This window comes from Equus asinus, chromosome 15 (assembly GCF_041296235.1).
Source record: "Equus asinus isolate D_3611 breed Donkey chromosome 15, EquAss-T2T_v2, whole genome shotgun sequence".
In the NCBI taxonomy this organism is placed as follows: domain Eukaryota; kingdom Metazoa; phylum Chordata; class Mammalia; order Perissodactyla; family Equidae; genus Equus; species Equus asinus.
Window position 1 is genome coordinate 45,848,861 of NC_091804.1, and position 17,367 is coordinate 45,866,227.

Below are 17,367 nucleotides of genomic sequence, written 5' to 3' on the forward strand. Positions count from 1 at the left end.
ATGGGGTGAGCAAGCACTAGAGCTCAGAGGGATCCTCAGAAGCTGGAGAGAGAACATCTTTGGGGAAATGAAAGCACAGGAAATTCTAATTTATAGAGCAAGTAATGAAATATGCAGCTCATCACAGGGATGGTAAGGCAAGAAAATCGCAATGGGACCCAGAAGTGTGTAGATAGAGTCGCAGATGATTAGCGGATAGCAGGTGATCAAAGATGGCTAGCCCGGGAGACTGAAGCCACAAAGGCAACCCCACATTAAAGATTCCGAACAGCTAACAGGATGAAAACAGTATTTTAGAAAGATTATTCCAGTAGTAGTGTTCCAAGAAAACTGGAGGTGATGAAAGACTGAGGGCAGAAAAGTCAGCAAAGGAGCTATTCCAACAATCCCAGTGGAGGGGGCGAAGAGAGAAAAGGCGCTGCCCTGGCACAGGGGACAGGACTTGCTGCCCAACTACAAGCAGCAAAAGCCCCCAACAACTCTGAGCTGTCACTCACTGAGTGTCTGACACATGCCAGGAGCAGAGAACACGAGAGGAGCACAGACCAGAAGAGCCAGACCCACCAGCCACCTCACTACCTGACCCAATCCCAGGATGGCTGAGAATGCCAGAAGGCAGCAGCGCTGGGGGGGACGCTCCAAGCAGGGAGCGGAAGCCTTGAGCAGACGTGGAGCCAGATGTCGAAGGCAGTCAGAAACCTGCCAAGGGTGGCAGAAGGGTGGCCCCCAAAAGTTAGGTCCACGTCAAATCCTTGGAATCTCAGCATGTGGCCTTCTCTGGAAAAACAGTCTTTGCAGACGTGATTAAGTTAAGGATCTTGGAAGCATTCAGGATTATCAGGGTGGGCCCTAAATACAATCACAAGTGTCCTCATAAGAGAACGGCAAGAGGAGAAGACAGAAGAGGAGGAGGTCCTGTGAAGAAAGAGGCAGAGACTGGAGTGATGCAGCCACAAGCCAAGGAAGCCGGGAGCCACCAGTAGCTGGAAGAGGCCAGGAAGGGATTCTAGCCTGGGGACTCCAGAGTGAGCGCAATCCAGACAACCCCTTGATTTTCAACTTCTGGCCTCCAGAACTGTGAGAGAATAAATTTCTGTCATTTTAAGCCACCCAGTGAGTGGTACTTTGTTACGGCAGCCCCAGGACACTAATACACCAAGCGATGCTCATACACCAGCATGCTCAGAGATACAGAGAGGTGAAGCCTGGAGACGTGTGAGAAGAACGGACGGCAGCGTGGCGGAGTGGTGGGGCAGGAGGCTGGAGGGCCAGCCGAGGTCGGAGTAGGAAAGGTTTTCAGTGCACCACCAAGACCTCTGGTGCACTGGGGAGCCCCAAGGGTTGCAAAGCAGAGTGACAAGATCAGACATGGATTCACTGAGGGTGACAGTTTAGAAACCTCAAATGGTTCTGAAAGCTGAGAGAGCAGGTGAGGGGCTCCCAGGCAGAGAAGCTTCCAGCTTTGACCCAAGCATGGATTTGGGGGGTAGAGGACAGGAAGCAGAGGGGCAGGGGGCCGGTGGCGTAGAGGTTAAGTTCACACGTTCCACTTTGGCAGCCCAGGGTTCACCAGTTCAGATCCCGGCTGTGGACATGGCACCACGTGGCAAGCCATGCTGTGACAGGCATCCCACATATACAGCAGAGGAAGATGGGCACGGATGTTAGCTCAGGGCCAGTCTTCCTCGGCAAAAAGAGGAGGATTGGCAGCAGATGTTAGCTCAGGGCTAATCTTCCCCACAAAAAAAAAAAAAAAAGAAAGAAAGCAGAGGGGCAGGTTTGAAAGACACTGCGGAAGAGAGTTGAGTGTGTCACTGAAGACGATTATAGAAAATCAAAGTTGACTCTCGGGTCTTGGCCTCAGGCCACCATTAACCAGATGGAGAAAATGGAAGGAGAACCAAGAGTGAGGGTAGGGAGAGGTGCAGGCGCTGGAGAGTCTGAGCTCCATGCGACACGGTAGATCTCCAGGGAGAGCCACTCCTGGGCTGTGAAGATAGAGGTCAGCAACTCACAGACTCCAGAGACCCAGGTGAAGGCCAGTAGTCTGGTGTTCCCATGCACGTGGATGCCCCTAGGCCCATGGAAGCAGATGAGACCATTGAGGGGATCCTGGCACCATGAGAAAAAGACCAGAAAACACCCTGAAGGGCAGGCAAGGACCAGGGCTAGTGACAGAGACCGGGGAAGACGCAGGCATGAAGGAAGGGAAGCGGCTGAGAGGACACGTAAGCACGCAACACGTGAGACTGCAGCGGTTGGAACACTGCGCCCTCATCGGCATTCTGCAATTACTAGCTGGGCCACTTTGGACAAGGGACTTAGCCTCTCTGAGCCTCCATTTCTTCATCTGTAAAGTGGACACTAGGAGGACCCATCTCACAGGGTGGCTGCAGGGATGAAACGACCTAATCTACGTAAAGGGCTTAGAACACTGTCAGGGGCACAGTAAGCCCCAAGTAAATGCTGACTGTTATTGTTACTGAGGTCGTATTATTAGAAGCCAAGGGAAGGAAGGTTCAGACAATCCCAGTCCAGATCTGCCTGATGATGAGCTCCAGGAGAAACAGAGAACATGTCCTGGTCACCTTTTCATCTCTATTGCCAGGGTAAGGCAACATTACCCTAGTGGGCATCCAAGAAGGGTTTCTTCGAAAAGCTAAAAGTAGTTAACAGTGACATGGTGCAAATGGATCAAGCAAAGGAGTAAAAAGAAGAGAAGACACCGGATAGATAAATAAATTGTGGGAAAAATATAAATGCAATACCATAAACAGTTAAAATGAGTGACCAAGAGCTCTCTGCATCAATGTGGACAGATCTTAAAAATGGAGGAATAAAAGCAAGCGGCAGAATGGAGAGTACAGTCTGACACCATTTCTGTAAGGCTTTAAAGCACCCAAAACAAGACACTCTCTTCTTCAGGGCCACTCACGTAAGTGGTGTGACTATAAACCCTGGATGGGCAGGGACACACCAAGCGCAGGATGGTAGTTTCCGACGGAAGGGGACGAAGGGAGAAGAGGGTGACGAGAAGGGGCACAGAGCAGTTTCAACCATACGTATAACCCAGAAATAAAAAACAAAAAAGCTCGAAGCAAAACTGCACCACGCAAACATTTGCTGAATATAAGCAGTAAATACACGGGTCTTTACTACACAAACCTCTTGTGTGATTAAAATATCTCAGGATAGTTTAAAAACTGAGACTATCTTTGAAAAAACAAAAACATTGGATTTCACACTGAGATTAGTTGAGTCCGGGGCCAGATACCGTCACCTGGCTGTGGGGGGCATCGGCTGCAGGGCACCAGGGGCTGACACCTGAAAGGGAGCCCATGTAGGGGCTGAGGCTGCAGAGAGTCCTCTCCTCCTGCAAGAAGCTTGGCCTCAGGGAAAGGAGTGGTGGGGAACTCAGGGTCAAGGCCAGGGAACAGAAAGAGGAGACTTAGGCATGATTGTAATTGAAAGAGAAAAGCCAATGAGAGACACTGGAAAAATAAGCAAAAACGTAAGGAGACAGGACCAAAGGAAATGAAGACCTCAGACTTAAGAAGGCAGTGAGACATCCATTCCCTTGAGAGAGAAGGCAAGTAGCTTAGGACCACTGAAGAAATGTGGCTACATTACCAAATGGAGAGTTTACAGCCAATTTAGTTCTACAAATCTTTACTAAAAATATACCAGGTGCCAGACCATGTGCTAGGTCACAGAGATAAATAAAATAAGATCTAGTTCCTACAGTCAGGGGCTCAGAGCCCAGAATAGGAGAGAAACTATTGGGTACAATATCCAGTAGAGTCCGGGCAATCCCAAAGCATACAACAGATGAACCTCATGAAGTGGGACCTGGCGCCCTGCGCGCCTTCTCCAGCTCAGCAGCTCCCAGCACACATGCCCATACTTCTCTGCCCCTCGGGCTCCTCACCTCGGAAACAAGGGTGAATTAGCAAGCATACCCATCCTTCACAAGGTGGTCGAGAGTAAATAAAATAATCCATGCCAATCCTGGAGCATGGCATGTCACACAGTGAGCTCAAGAAATGGCAGCTGTTAGCAGTAGTAGTAGTCACAGTAATATTGATACCATGCCCGATTTTGTGAATTGCATACCTCACAAGTCACTGCATGTTCAATGGCCATGAAAAGTACCTGATGATGAATAGAGAAAGATAAGCTGTCCTGAGATGCAGATGCTGAGTAGGACCTGGAATACCCATTCCTACATGCAAAAAAATCTGCATCGTTATTGAATTAAGAATCCTAACTCACTGGGGACCTTCAGGCACTCCCAGCACCCAAGAGTGTGGATATCTGGAAGGGTCGGCATCTGTTAAAGTGAGGTAGAGACTGACAGGACTAAGAGAGAAGGGGCATTCAGAAGGAGCAAGGAGGTCAGCATCAGCAGAATGACAGGAACTGGGCTGATGCCTGTAGTGTCAATGGCGGGATGGGGACAGGTAGCCCAACCAGGAGTCTGGGATTTGTCTCATGGCATTAAAGAGTCCAAAGAACGTTCAGTAAGATATGACTTCATCATATTTCTGTGTTTAAAGACGACAGGATTGGCGAAGGGGGTGTACTCAAGGGGTTACGTTTTTATTATAGAAACAAAAGAGACATGGCGTGGTCTAACTGGATGCAGGAGGTGAAAGAAGGAAGGATTTTGATGGTTCCCAGGTTGTGGCTCCGGGGAACTGAACAAAGTAGATGGTGGTTCCATTCATTGGAATAGCGGATGAAAACTGAAGGCCTCCATTTTCTCTGTGAAGTAAAAGGCAAGGTCACCTGCTTGGTGCGAGACAGGGTGAGGTGAAGAGGCTTGATCAAAGTGGCAAAGGTCTAAAAGAGCTGCCAAGGATAATGTGAAAAGCAGCTGATGAGGGACAAGTGAAAGGATTGCCAAGCAGCGCTGCAAGTCCTGCTGTGATTGGAATCCATAAATTTGCAACGGCACCAATCAATGCATGATGGGACTCCCCCCACCAAGCTCAGCAACCTGGGATGGAGGAGCCCGTGGGCTGGGGATGGGCAGGTAGAGCCAGTGTGGTGGAAGCACTGTCAAAAGGATAAAAAATGCAGGGTGGGGACGGGCCTGAAATGGTGGGATGATAAAGGCAGCAGCTGAGGGAGAACAGGAAGTAAAGGCAGGAGGACAATGGGAGGCAGGGAACCAGAGTCCTCCAGGGCAGGAAGGCTCAGGGTGGTGGGACAGAAGGAAGGATGGCAAGTTGTGGTGACAGGGGAAGGTTATCTTTGGGATTTCAGAGCTAAGACAGTTCTGGAGACCCCAGGGGAGAAGGAGTGACAGCAGGAGCGGGGAGCAGCGGGGATGGCTGTTGAAGTGCATCTGCAGCACGGGCTGACAGCAGGGAAGTCCTGCTCCTGGCCATTGACACAACTCTTGAGCAAACACAGGCTGAGTGTCAGGCAGCAGGCTAGAGCCTGGGGTCAAAACCACAGTTCTTGCCTCTACCCTTCTGGAATCAAATATATGGCAATGATATATGACAAAGGTCAGGGAAATGTCAACTCCCCTGACCCAGTATAACTTCATTTTCAAGAATGTATCCAAAGGAAAAAGAAAAGCCTATAGAAGAATATAACCGCATGCTTTATGATGCTCACCGCATCCATAGTACAAAACACCGAAAGAAACCTAAGCATTGAAAAAAATTGAAACTATGAAGATTAAGAAGATGTACAATGTGTACGACACGTAGGTGAGCTCTCTGGGGCAGAAAATCTGTCCTCATCTCTTCATCCCCAGCAAGACGCACTGTGCTTGGTTCATAATGGGCACTCAGAAACCGTCTGAATAAAGGAATGAACAGAAAAAATTACATCACATTATGATTAGACCCATGTGGAAAAAAATGTAAGCACCTGGAGAAGAAAATGCAAAAATAATAAAAATACTGATGTTAGCAAAGTAGAAACAGGATAACTTCTTTCCTTATTTGAAAGTTACATTTAATTTTATCACACTGTTTAACGATTAAAAGTGAGTGCTCTTTTAAAAATGCTTGGATCAAAGGAGAAATACAAGGCAAAACAGTAGAATTTCTTGCAAATAACAATAATGAAAACTTGGCATATAAATAAAAATTACAAATACTTCTAGCCTTTGTGGAAATCCATCCCCAAAATAAACTGACACAAATAAAAATGATGCAAGGCTACTTGTTGCAAAAATTTTTAAGTGACAAAACAGTAGAAATAACTCCTTTGTCTGTCAGAAATGTCTATCAGTAAACTCTGATACTTCTCCCCAGTGGAGTACTACACTGCCAGGAAAAGGAATGAGGAAGCTTTCCCTAGACTGCTATGGACTGATCTCCAGGGCAGCCTAGCCAGTGGGCAAGGCAGGGGGCAGAGCCTCAGGTACAGTGTGTCATCTTGCACCTGAGAAAGGGACAAGGCAGTGCAGAATACATGGATATATGCATATCCTCTTACAGTTATTTGCCTGTGTGTATTTTTTAGAGGTAAGAATAAACTAAAACCTAATAAAAATGGTTAGCTATAGGGGAAGGAGAGAATAGGTTGGGGGGATAGGGAGGGAAGTCAGACTTCTCTGAATGTACTTTGTTTTATAGTTTTGACTTTGGAATCATGTAAAAAACATTTTGAATAATTCCATTTAAATTAAATAAAAATGTAAAAACTGAAGCAATTCCTAATATAAAAAATAAATGGAACAAATGAGCCTGTGTATCAACTTGGCAGCTTAACCACAGAGAGAAGGGTTAATGCAAGTGACTTTAGAACACAGTAATAATAATAGGACGGTACATCTCTAGTGGGAGATAGCCTAAAAACAAAAGAAACACAAAGAAATCTTAAGCTATATTCAGTAGCCCTATCATATTGTTAGTAATATTACTGGTATTTTTATTTTGGATACACACATATACATACATTAATGCCATTAAGAAGCAAGATTTGTACTGTGTTAAAAAAAAGATACAAATATAAAATCAAACAAGTAAAAAGCCCTATAATCCTAAATTTGAGTTGGAAATATCAATATACACTCATGAAGAATTTTTACTTTTTTAAGAAAATAAATTGCTCTGCCACTAGCGGCAATGACCAATCCTGTAGCAACGAGCACCCCAGGCCTCAGATTCTGGTTTCTTATTATCATTTCCCTTGTAAAGGAACCAGGGTTCCCTGGAGAAATAGCTGATTCCAGGCAGAGGTGAGGTGTCAGAGTCTACTGGGTTAGATCAAGAAGATTCAGGAGACAACTTGAAGGGTCTCCACTGGTCAAAGGTAGGACAATTTGATCATCAAAAAGAATGATGACTACAATGGATTAAAACCTACCTAACTTGTTAAAATCCAGGAGTTCATAATCATACTCAAAGAAATTTTAAAAACCTAACTGGTAACCTTTGTAGATTATTAGGACACCAACCAATTATTCTAGAAATTGGAAAATAAAGGGAAAAAATAAAGCTTTTATCCTATCTTCCCTAGGCAAACAGGTTTTCCAGGGTTACCAAATAGCTGAGGGGGAAGTTCTTTATAGGAGAAGTCCAGCTATTAAATTAAGGAGGAATGATGGAATTAGAGGATCATATTTTTACATCCTCTAATGAAATCCTGGATCTAGGCAATGATGGCCAATGGCTGCCCATAGGTTGATGGGGAACTCTGCAATGAACAGATAAGGCTGACAAAAGCTGAATTCAGTGATGACACTGCCTTTGTGCTCCCTGATTTGATGCAGCAGGAAAACATAGCAGCACCTAAAAGGTATTCTCACTACACTATACAAAAATCTGAGTCTGCTCGAGCCTCTAGACTTAAACACCAACTGCAGGAAATACTGGGGATAGAGAAACATCTCAAACAACACACAGAGGATGTAATCAGCCAGATCCCAAACGTGGGAAATCCGATAGGACTAATGACCTAAATTACAGGGAAGGGGGAACTGTTATAAATTAAAAGAGACTTAAAAGACACATCAACCAAACGCAATGTGTGGACCTTGTGTATATTCTGATATAAACAGACTATCTGCAAAAAAACAGATTTATGAGAAAATTTAAACGACTAGATACTAGACGATATTAAGGAACTATTGATAATTTTTATACCTGTGATAATGGTGTTATCGTTACTTTTTTTTCAAGCGTCTATATTTCTTATAGAGCGACATTAAAGGATTTACAGTTGAAATGATATGGTGTCTGGGAAATGCTTTTATCTGGGCTGGATTTATCTGGGTAAGATAAAGGAGAAAAAAATGGTCAAATGTTAATGATAGTTGAAGCTGGGTGAAGAGTACGTGGGCATTCATTTTAATATTCTCTCCACTGTTACGTGTGTTTGAAATTTTCCATAACAAAAGCTTAAAAAAAAAAAAGAAATATCCCATGATAATAAGAATGAGTGCTGTCTATCTTGCCACGTGACTAGAGGGACTGGCACAAATAGACCTTTTGTTCTTGAATCACTTAACTCTAGGATGCTGCTTTCTGAATGGTGAATATCAGCTGAAATAAGACTGAAGAGAACTTGCTCCAGAGATCGCAAGGTTGCACTTTTCCATACCTGATTGTTTGGATCTGTGAGGTACCTCACTACAATAGGTATGAGATATTCAGAGAACATCAGTGGAAAATTTGATCTGTTTTCTTGTAAAAAAATGGCAATAGGAGGAATCTGTTCCATCAGCTCAGACCGCACTGTGGGCTCTGCAGCAATAAAAAATAAAAAAAGAGAATTATATAAGAATAAGCCAAGCATCTTATATAGTATATACTGATAGTTTCTGCCTTTCTTACTAAAATACTTCATCAAGGAAATTAGACAAATGCAGTTTAAAAATCATTTCCCATTTAGAGTATTTATGCTACAGACAGGCTTAAAAAGCTAATAAGCCATAACGCAATATAAAAACATAAAAAGAAGAGAGAATGACAACTCTATTATAACAAGCCATATATAAATCGAGGAGGGAGCAAGAAGTCTGCATGCTGGGCCAGCATCCAAAAGCCATTACAACTAATGGCATATACGCCAGACCTGTGGGTTGTGCTTATTTAAATTCCAGCCAGAATGTATACATTATAAATAATTCTTTCATAAATGCACTCCCCCACAATCCACGCATCCCAATTATTTCTAAGGCAAAGCATTAAACAAAAGAGCAGCTCGAGCTCCAATATACCACATTAAATTTAACACAAATATATAATTGCTTCAGCACGGTAAATGGTGACTCATTTACCAAGAGAATCCATTTAAGGATTCAAAACATCCACTTGGGGCTCTTTAAAAGCGTTGTGTCATATTCATATGAATATTTTAAACTAATATGGGAGCTATACAGAAGGCTTATTTTTCTATTTTCAGTTAAAATGATCAAAATCTAAAGCAAACCTAAGATTCCCAAAACTTTCTGAAGCTGTTCACTAGTCATTATAAGTGCAGAGTTGGGGGTGTGCAGAGCAGCTGTCAGTACTGGCAACCCCACTGCTCACTCATCTTACTCATCTTCACCGTGGGGGGGAGTGGATAGGGAGGGACAATATCTTAGAGTCCACCATAGGGCAGTCTGCTTTTCTTCCAGGATAGCAGTCATGGAGAGGTAGAAAGAGAAAGAAAAATCAAGACTAGCCTACAAAGATCATAGGTGAGGGAAACTAATGACTGGGATTGTTCTAATCCAAAGGACCTCTTTTGATTTGGTATTTCTTAGCAACCAATAGTCTGGCAAAACTCATGAAATACAAGAGGCCTAATTCCCAAGGCAAATAGCATTCATAGCCATTAGTCACTCTAATTTCTAAAAATAAGGATATTCGATGCCAAATAAGATGCCCATTCTTCATGACAAAATCCATTCATGGTTGTATAGTGCTTAAAATTTACTGATTAATAAACAAGATTTTTCTAATCAGCTACCATTGTTGATACACAACTTCTTGGAAATGCAGAAGTAAAAAATAAAAGTATACAATCCTTGTACAAACCTGCATCTTCTGACAATCTGACCACAATCTCCATTACTGTTAAGAAGTCGTCTTCATTGTTACTGAAGTCCCGGAAGATATCAAGCAGCCCTCTGGCAATAATCTGACTGTGGAGACAGAAATGACCCACACGGTTACAGGGCACCACTGCCTGCCAGTGCACTGATTCCTGGCGTCATGCTAAGAGCAGGTAACACAACCAATGATCAAAGGAAAGTCAACAACTTCTGTCCAGAGGGAGGAGAGACTGGCAAGGAACATCCAAAGATGGTCATTCCGATGTGTCAACATCCTACAGGAAGAGGGCCCATATCCTCCAGTCTGGTGGTCCCTGGAAGTCGAAACTGTCCACTTGGGACAGGGAAAAGTTTTTTCACCTTTTCTGACTGATTCTTCAGGCCTAGGTAGATTTGGAAGAGAGGTCTCATGACAGTGGCAGAGAATTAAGTGACCAATAAATGCAGAAGGAAAAGGCTCAAAGAGGCACTGATGGCCATTTCAATCTCGAATAGCCTCTACCCACTGCGTGTCAGTAGCGTCCCCCCGGCTCCTACCCCCCCATGATGTGACAACCAAAAACGTCTCCAGACATTGCCAAATGTCCACTGGGGGAAATCACCTCCATTGGAGAACTACCACCTTAGAGGACACTGGGCAAAAGATGGAAGGGAACTCTACTATCTTTAAAACTCTTCCGTAAATCTAAAATCATTTCAAAATAAAGTTTAAAGACAAGACAAAACACAAAGACCAAAAAAACAAAAAAGCCAGAATGAAGTAATGCTAAACCCACCAGAAAAACTAAAATTATAATAACAATACCTAGTGCTGGCAAAGACACGGAGCAACAGGAACCCACAGACATTATCGGTAGGAAAGCAAAATAGCACAGGTGATTTGGAAAACAATTTGGCAGTCTCTCACAAAGTTAAATATATACTTATCATTCGACCCCAGCAATTCCCTCTTAGATATTTAACCAAATTAAATGAAAACATATATCCACACAAGGGCTTCTAAACTATGTTCACACAAAGGCTTCCACACAAATGTTCATAGTAGCCTTACTCATAATAGCCATAAAATGGAAAAATGCCCAGGTCTGTCAACTGGGGAATGCATACACAAAACACAGAATATCCATACAATGAAATATTACTCAGCAACAAAAAGGAAGAAACTACTGGTAACAACAGGGATAAATTTCAAATGCAGTTTGCTAAGTCAAAGAAGCCAGACAGAAAAGACCACAAACCACATGATTTCACTTACATGAAATTTTCCAAAAGAGCAGAACTTTAGCATCACAAACTGGTGGCTGCCTGGGCCAGCAGCGTGAGGGAAGGAAGCACAGACTGCAAAGCGGCCAACAGGGAAATGAGGGGGTGATGGGAACATTCAACTTGGTAATGGTGAAGGCTGCATGGCTGTGTACATTCACCCAGACTCGTCTCACTGGACGCTTTAAGTGGGTGAATTTTATTGCATGACAAACACGCCTCACTAAAGCTGTGTTAAACAAAGACAGTGATGAGGGGCAAAGTCAGTGTGAGGAGCAGTGGCCTATGTGGCCTGGAGGTCTGGGCGTGGGAGAAGAGCGGCAAGCACTTCCGAAAGGTTCTTTGAACCAGCAGAAAGGAACCCCTGCCTGCCTCTGCCTGCTGCTCTGAGTACCTGATAATCCAGGAACAACACGCACCACTTCTGGCCACGCATCAGGAGAATCAGCTGAAGTCAAAACCCACCTTGATTTTCAGGCCAAGAAGACTAGAAATGCAGAGTTTAAAGAGGTAGTCTTTTGGCTCAGCATCCTACAGGAAGGAATCCGTCAACTCAAGCCTGTCCTTGGAGAGACTTACACTATTCCTGGGATGAAAGGTTGAGATCCAGCAGCCAGAAGGCTTAGGGAAGTCGAAACAGACACTATAAAGTCCCTGATTACATTTCACTGGACCACATTCATGTCAGCCTCCCCAGGGAAATCAAGCAACTAAGCTCCCCAATCTGCTTCTAGGGCCATAGAACAAAGAGACAGATCTGCATCCAGCCTCAAGTGGTCACAAGGGGGCTGCCCTCTTAAGGAAAGTGAAGGACAGCATAAGAGAGGGCCCTGAAGCAGGGACAAGTCCACCACAGTGAATACAGAACAGGAGAGCGCTAAAGATCCAAATGAACTGATGCTTTGGCAAACCTGGTTGCTTTATGGTGGAATGACCGAAGAGGTCACAGTGGATGAGCAGAGTCCAGAAGCATCACCCTCAATACTTCTCACCATCAGCTCTACTAATGAAATGAAAGAAGAGAGAAAAAGCCTGCATGCCTGAGAAGAGTGTTGTGAAGATTAAACGAGCTCACGCACGGGAAGCTCATAGCACGGTACCTGGCACACAGTAAGCCCTCTAGCGTGCCAGCCATTGATAAGCAAAGAATTGCAATCAAAATGTCAATCAAAAGAGGGAAGCTTAAATAAATTATGATATATCTATGCACGGGCATACCATACAACCATTTTTAAAGGTACCTGTAGATATGCACTGAGTTGGAAAGGTGCCCACGATACATTAAAAGAAAAAACAAGGTAAAGAATTTTACATATAGTATGAGCCCCTTTCTCACGAAATTATGTTTATGAAAATACGGGCACCACATGTACACATAAACACACTGGTATATAACATATTCATTTAGGGAAAAGTCTGGAAGGATGTACTCTGAACTGTTCACAGTCATGACCTAAGATTGTAGTGGTGGAGAGAGAAATTCTCACTATTTAATTCCTGAAATTGCTAAATGACTCAAAGAGCAGGTATTATTTTTGGGAATTTTTTAAAATATAAAGAAAGAGTATGGCTCAATTTTACATGGCAATCTTCCCTGAAAATATAACTGTGGAATTAACCCTTCCTGCCTTTGTCTCTTCTTTCCCTCACCGACTCGTGTAGTTACAATCATGAGTTTAGCCCAACTAGCTCTAGACTCAGGGCACGAAGCTTGAAGATGAGCAAGCTGCAGGCCCTGTCCTGAAGGATCTCACAGTCGAAGCAAGAAAAGTAGGCAAGAAATCCATGATGACAAACAGCGATGGCATTCTTAAGACAGAGAAGAAGAACATGGAGGAGTAAGCAGGGAAGATGAGCAGGGGCCAGGCAGAGACGAGGAGAGGTGAAGACATTGGACCCAGATGTCGGAACAATCAGAAAGGACTTTAAAATAAGCAGGATTAATATGCTACAGGTCTGGAAGAGTCAGATACGCTTGGACAGTTAAGGAATACGGGAATTCTGTACTTTCTGCTCAATGATTCTGTAAACCTAAAATTGCTCACAAAAATAAAGTCTATTAATTAAAGAAAAAAAATGATTGTGAAATAAAGACTCTTTTCAGACAAACAAAATCTGTGAGAACTCATTGACAGCAGTCTTGTACTAACAAGAATTGGATTTTTTGTTTTTTGTTTTTAAGGATTGGCACCTGAGATAACAACTGTTCCCAATCTTTTTTTTTTTTTCTGCTTTTTCTCCCCAAATCCCCCCAGTACATAGTTGTACATTCTACTTGTGGGTCCTTCTAGTTGTGGCATGTGGGACGCCGCCTCAATGTGGCCTGACGAGCAGTGCCCAGGATCCAAACCAGCGAAACGTCGGGCCACCAAAGTGGAGCACGCGAACTTAACCACTTGGCCACAGGGCCGGCCCCCTAACAAGAATTGTTGAAGGAAGTTCTTGAGACAAAAGGGTACGTGATGGAAATGGGCATTTTACAAAAAGAAAGGAAAAGCATAAAACAGTTAAAAAAAAATTTATGTGCAAACATAAAAAATATTGTTATTTTCTTTCTTTCTTTCTTTTATTTAAAAGATAGTTGACTATCTAAAGCAATCTAGCAACAAGGTATTGCAGGGTTTATGAGGTGTGTAGATGTGAAATGTAGGAAAAGAGCACAATAGACAGGGGAGGGGAGTGGAAGCACTGCTCTAAGAGTCTCACCCTGTGGAGATGATTGGAATTGAAAAAAAAATTTAACTTTTCTTGAAAAGAGAAAAGTAGCAAGAAGAGTTGAGATAAACAGAAAACAAATAGCAAGATGGTAGATTTAAACCAAACCATATCAACAATAACATCAAATTTAATGATCTAAACATTCATATTAAAAGGCAGAGACTGTTAAACTAGATAAAAAAGCAACTATGGCCTTCTACGATAATCACACTTTAAATCTAAGACATACATAGGTGAAAAATAAAAGTATGGACAGAAATATACTACACAAACACTAATCGAAAGAAAGCTGGAGTGCATATATTAACATCAGACAGTAAGCTTCAGGAAAAGGAATATTACTTAGCAATAAAGAGGGACATTACACAGTGATAAAGAGACAGATTTTTTTTTTTAAGATTTTATTTTTCCTTTTTATCCCCAAAGCCCCCTGGTACATAGCTGTGTATTTTCTTAGTTGTGGTTCCTTCTACTTGTGGCACGTGGGACGTTGCCTCAACGTGGCCTGATGAGCTGAGCCGAACTGGCGAAACCCTGGGCTGCCGAAGCAGAGCCCGCGAACTTACCCACTCGGCCATGGGGTCAGACCCGAAGAGACAGATTTATTCAAGAGAAGAGAACAATACTAAATGTGTATGCACTCAAGAACAGAGCTTCAAAATACACAAAATAAAAACTGTTAGAACTAAAAGAAAAATAGATAAATCTATAATTAGAGTTGCAGATTCTAACATTCCTCTCTCAGTAATTGACAGAACAAATAGACAGAAAACAAATAAGAATATAGAAGTCCATGGGTCTGGCCCAGTGGCGCAGTGGTTAAGTTTGCACATTCTGCTTCAGCGGCCCAGGGTTCACTGGTTCAGATCCTGGGTACAGATCCTGGGTGCGGACATGGCACCGCTTGGCACACCATGCTGTGGTAGGCGTCCCACATGTAAAGTAGAGGAAGATGGGCACGGATGTTAGCTCAGGGCCAGTCTTCCTCAGCAAAAAGAGGAGGATTGGGGACAGGTGTTAACTCAGGGCTAATCTTCCTCAAAAAAAAAAAAAAAAGAATACAGAAGTCCTGAACAATGTTTTCGATCAACTTGTCCTGATTGACATTTATAAGCTACTTTACCCAAAAATACTGGGATGCACATTCTTTTCAAGTACACATGGAACATTAACTAAGTTAGAACACATTCTGAGCCATAAAACAAATCTCGGCAAATTTATAAAAAGAAAAATAATACAAAGTACATTCTCTGACCAAGAAAGACTTAAACTAAGAATCAAATAACAGAAAGATACCTGGAAAATCCTCAAATATTTGGAAATTAAACAACACACTTCTAAATAACTCATTGGTCAAAGGAGAAATCATTATGGACATTAAAAATACTTTACACTGAAAAGTAATGAAAATATTACATACCAGAACTTGAAGATGCAGCTAACATAATACTCAAGTACTTAAATATACTTAAAAGTAAAAGTACTTAAATAAAATTAAAAGTACTTAATATAGTACTTAATAGTAATCTTACGATGTAAAACGCAAATGTTATAAAAGAAAGACCAAAAAAATAAAGAGTTGACCAACTCTCTCAAGAAGTAAGAAACAGAACAGCAATTAAATTCCCCCCCACCAAAAAACTCCAAGGAAGAAAATAATACCAAATAGAGCAAAAATTATTGAACTAGAAAATAAATATACAATAGAGAATATCAAAGCCAAAATTTGCTTCCTTGCAATAGCTAATAAAATGTATAATTCTCTGTAAAGAATTATCTAAGAAAAAAAAGAAAAGGCAACAATAACCAATAACAGGATGGAAAATGGGGCCATACTACAGATTTCAAAGACAATAAAAAGAAAATTACCATTTTCAAACACATAATGAAATAACAGATCTAAGCAGTGATTATTTGTGACTATTAAAATCATTAGAAGAAATGTTGGTGAGGAATTTTATAATGAAAGAATCGAACACCTGCGCTCACAGCTCAATATTAACATCTCTAAAAGTAGGACACCAGATATTGTTTCCTGATGTTCTGTAATAAGAATTACACAAAACAACATATGAAGTATTGTTTAAAAATAAAATTGAAGCAGAATCTAATCAAGTCTCCAAGTGTAACTTTCAGTTTACAGAAATTACAGAGAACAAAGGAACGTGTTAAATTACACCATGAGAATAACGACCAACAAATCCAAATGTGGAAAATTCTACAAGACTAATGACCCATTCAACAAATAAATGATGTACACGGAATATGAGAGGGAGCTTCAACTAGAGATTAAAAGAGATTTAAGATCAAAAGGAAAAAAGCTGTAAACAAAAAAGACACATCTACCTAATGAAATGTGGGACCTTATTTGGATCATGATTCAAACAAATCAACCATAAAAAGGCATTTTGAACGTCATGGAAAAGTGAACATAGATTGGTAGACAGGAAGTCAGAGAAAAGTGGCCATAGACTGGTAAACCGGAGAAAGGGAAAGGCGGTCATAGACTGGTAGATGGGAAGTCAGGGAAAAGGGGACATAGTCTGGTAGACCAGAAGGCATGCATTATTGTTAATTTTGTTGAGCGTGATAATGATACTCTAGTTAGATTTAAGTCTTTAACTGGATAAAATGACATGATGTCTTAGATTTCCTTTAACATATACCAGCCAAAAAGCACAAAACTTCTACAGAGAGAATGATCACATTTTATTGGGACATTAAAGAAAACCTAAATAAATGGAAAGATACATACACCACGTTTATGGATTGGAACTCTAAATATTGTTAAGAGGACAATTTTCTCCAAATTGACCTATAGATTAACCCAATCTAAATCTTAATAGATGTTTTGCTTTATTAGAATCTGATGAGCTGATTTTGAAATTTACATGGAAATGCAAAGGACCAAGAATAACAAGTCACATCAAAGAAGAAAAACAAGATAAGAAGTCTTACTTGATCAAATATCAAGACTTACTACAGGGCCAGCCCCAGTGGCCTAGTGGTTAAGTTCAGTGCGTTCTGCTTTGGCAGCCAGGGTTCAGTTCCCAGGCGCGGACCTACACTGCCCTGTTAGCAGCCATGCTGTGCTGCCAGCCCACATACTAGAAAATGGAGGAAGATTGGCACAAGTGTTAGCTCAAGGTAAACCTTCCTCACCCTGCCAAAAAAAAAAGGCTTACTACAAATCTATAGCAATTAAGACAGTGTGGTATTGGCTGAGAGGGAGACAGTCCAGATAAAGACTATCATAAACAGATACTGGATTATAACAAAGGTGGCACCCCACAGCACTGAGGAAACAATGCATTTTTGATAAGTACTATTATGGCAATTTGGAAAATGAAGCTGGACCCTTCCTTTCACACAATGAA

The 17,367-nt window shown here is 42.0% G+C and overlaps 1 protein-coding gene across 8 annotated transcripts in view; it reads right to left on the minus strand.

Annotated features, from left to right (window-relative positions):
- The window catches only part of LOC106825186 (serine/threonine-protein phosphatase 4 regulatory subunit 1-like), a 77,520-nt gene that overhangs the window by 29,548 nt on the left and 30,605 nt on the right, over nucleotides 1–17,367 (minus strand). For all 8 annotated transcript variants that reach the window (XR_011494707.1, XM_044748076.2, XM_044748073.2 and 5 more), the window contains 2 exons: nucleotides 9,993–10,099; nucleotides 8,569–8,711 (listed from right to left, as the gene is read on the minus strand). Coding sequence is in view for 7 of the 8 variants with exons in the window: in XM_044748076.2 (XP_044604011.2) it covers nucleotides 8,569–8,711; nucleotides 9,993–10,099 (250 nt within the window). In the remaining variant the exon portion in view is untranslated. The remainder of the gene's footprint in view (nucleotides 1–8,568; nucleotides 8,712–9,992; nucleotides 10,100–17,367) is intronic.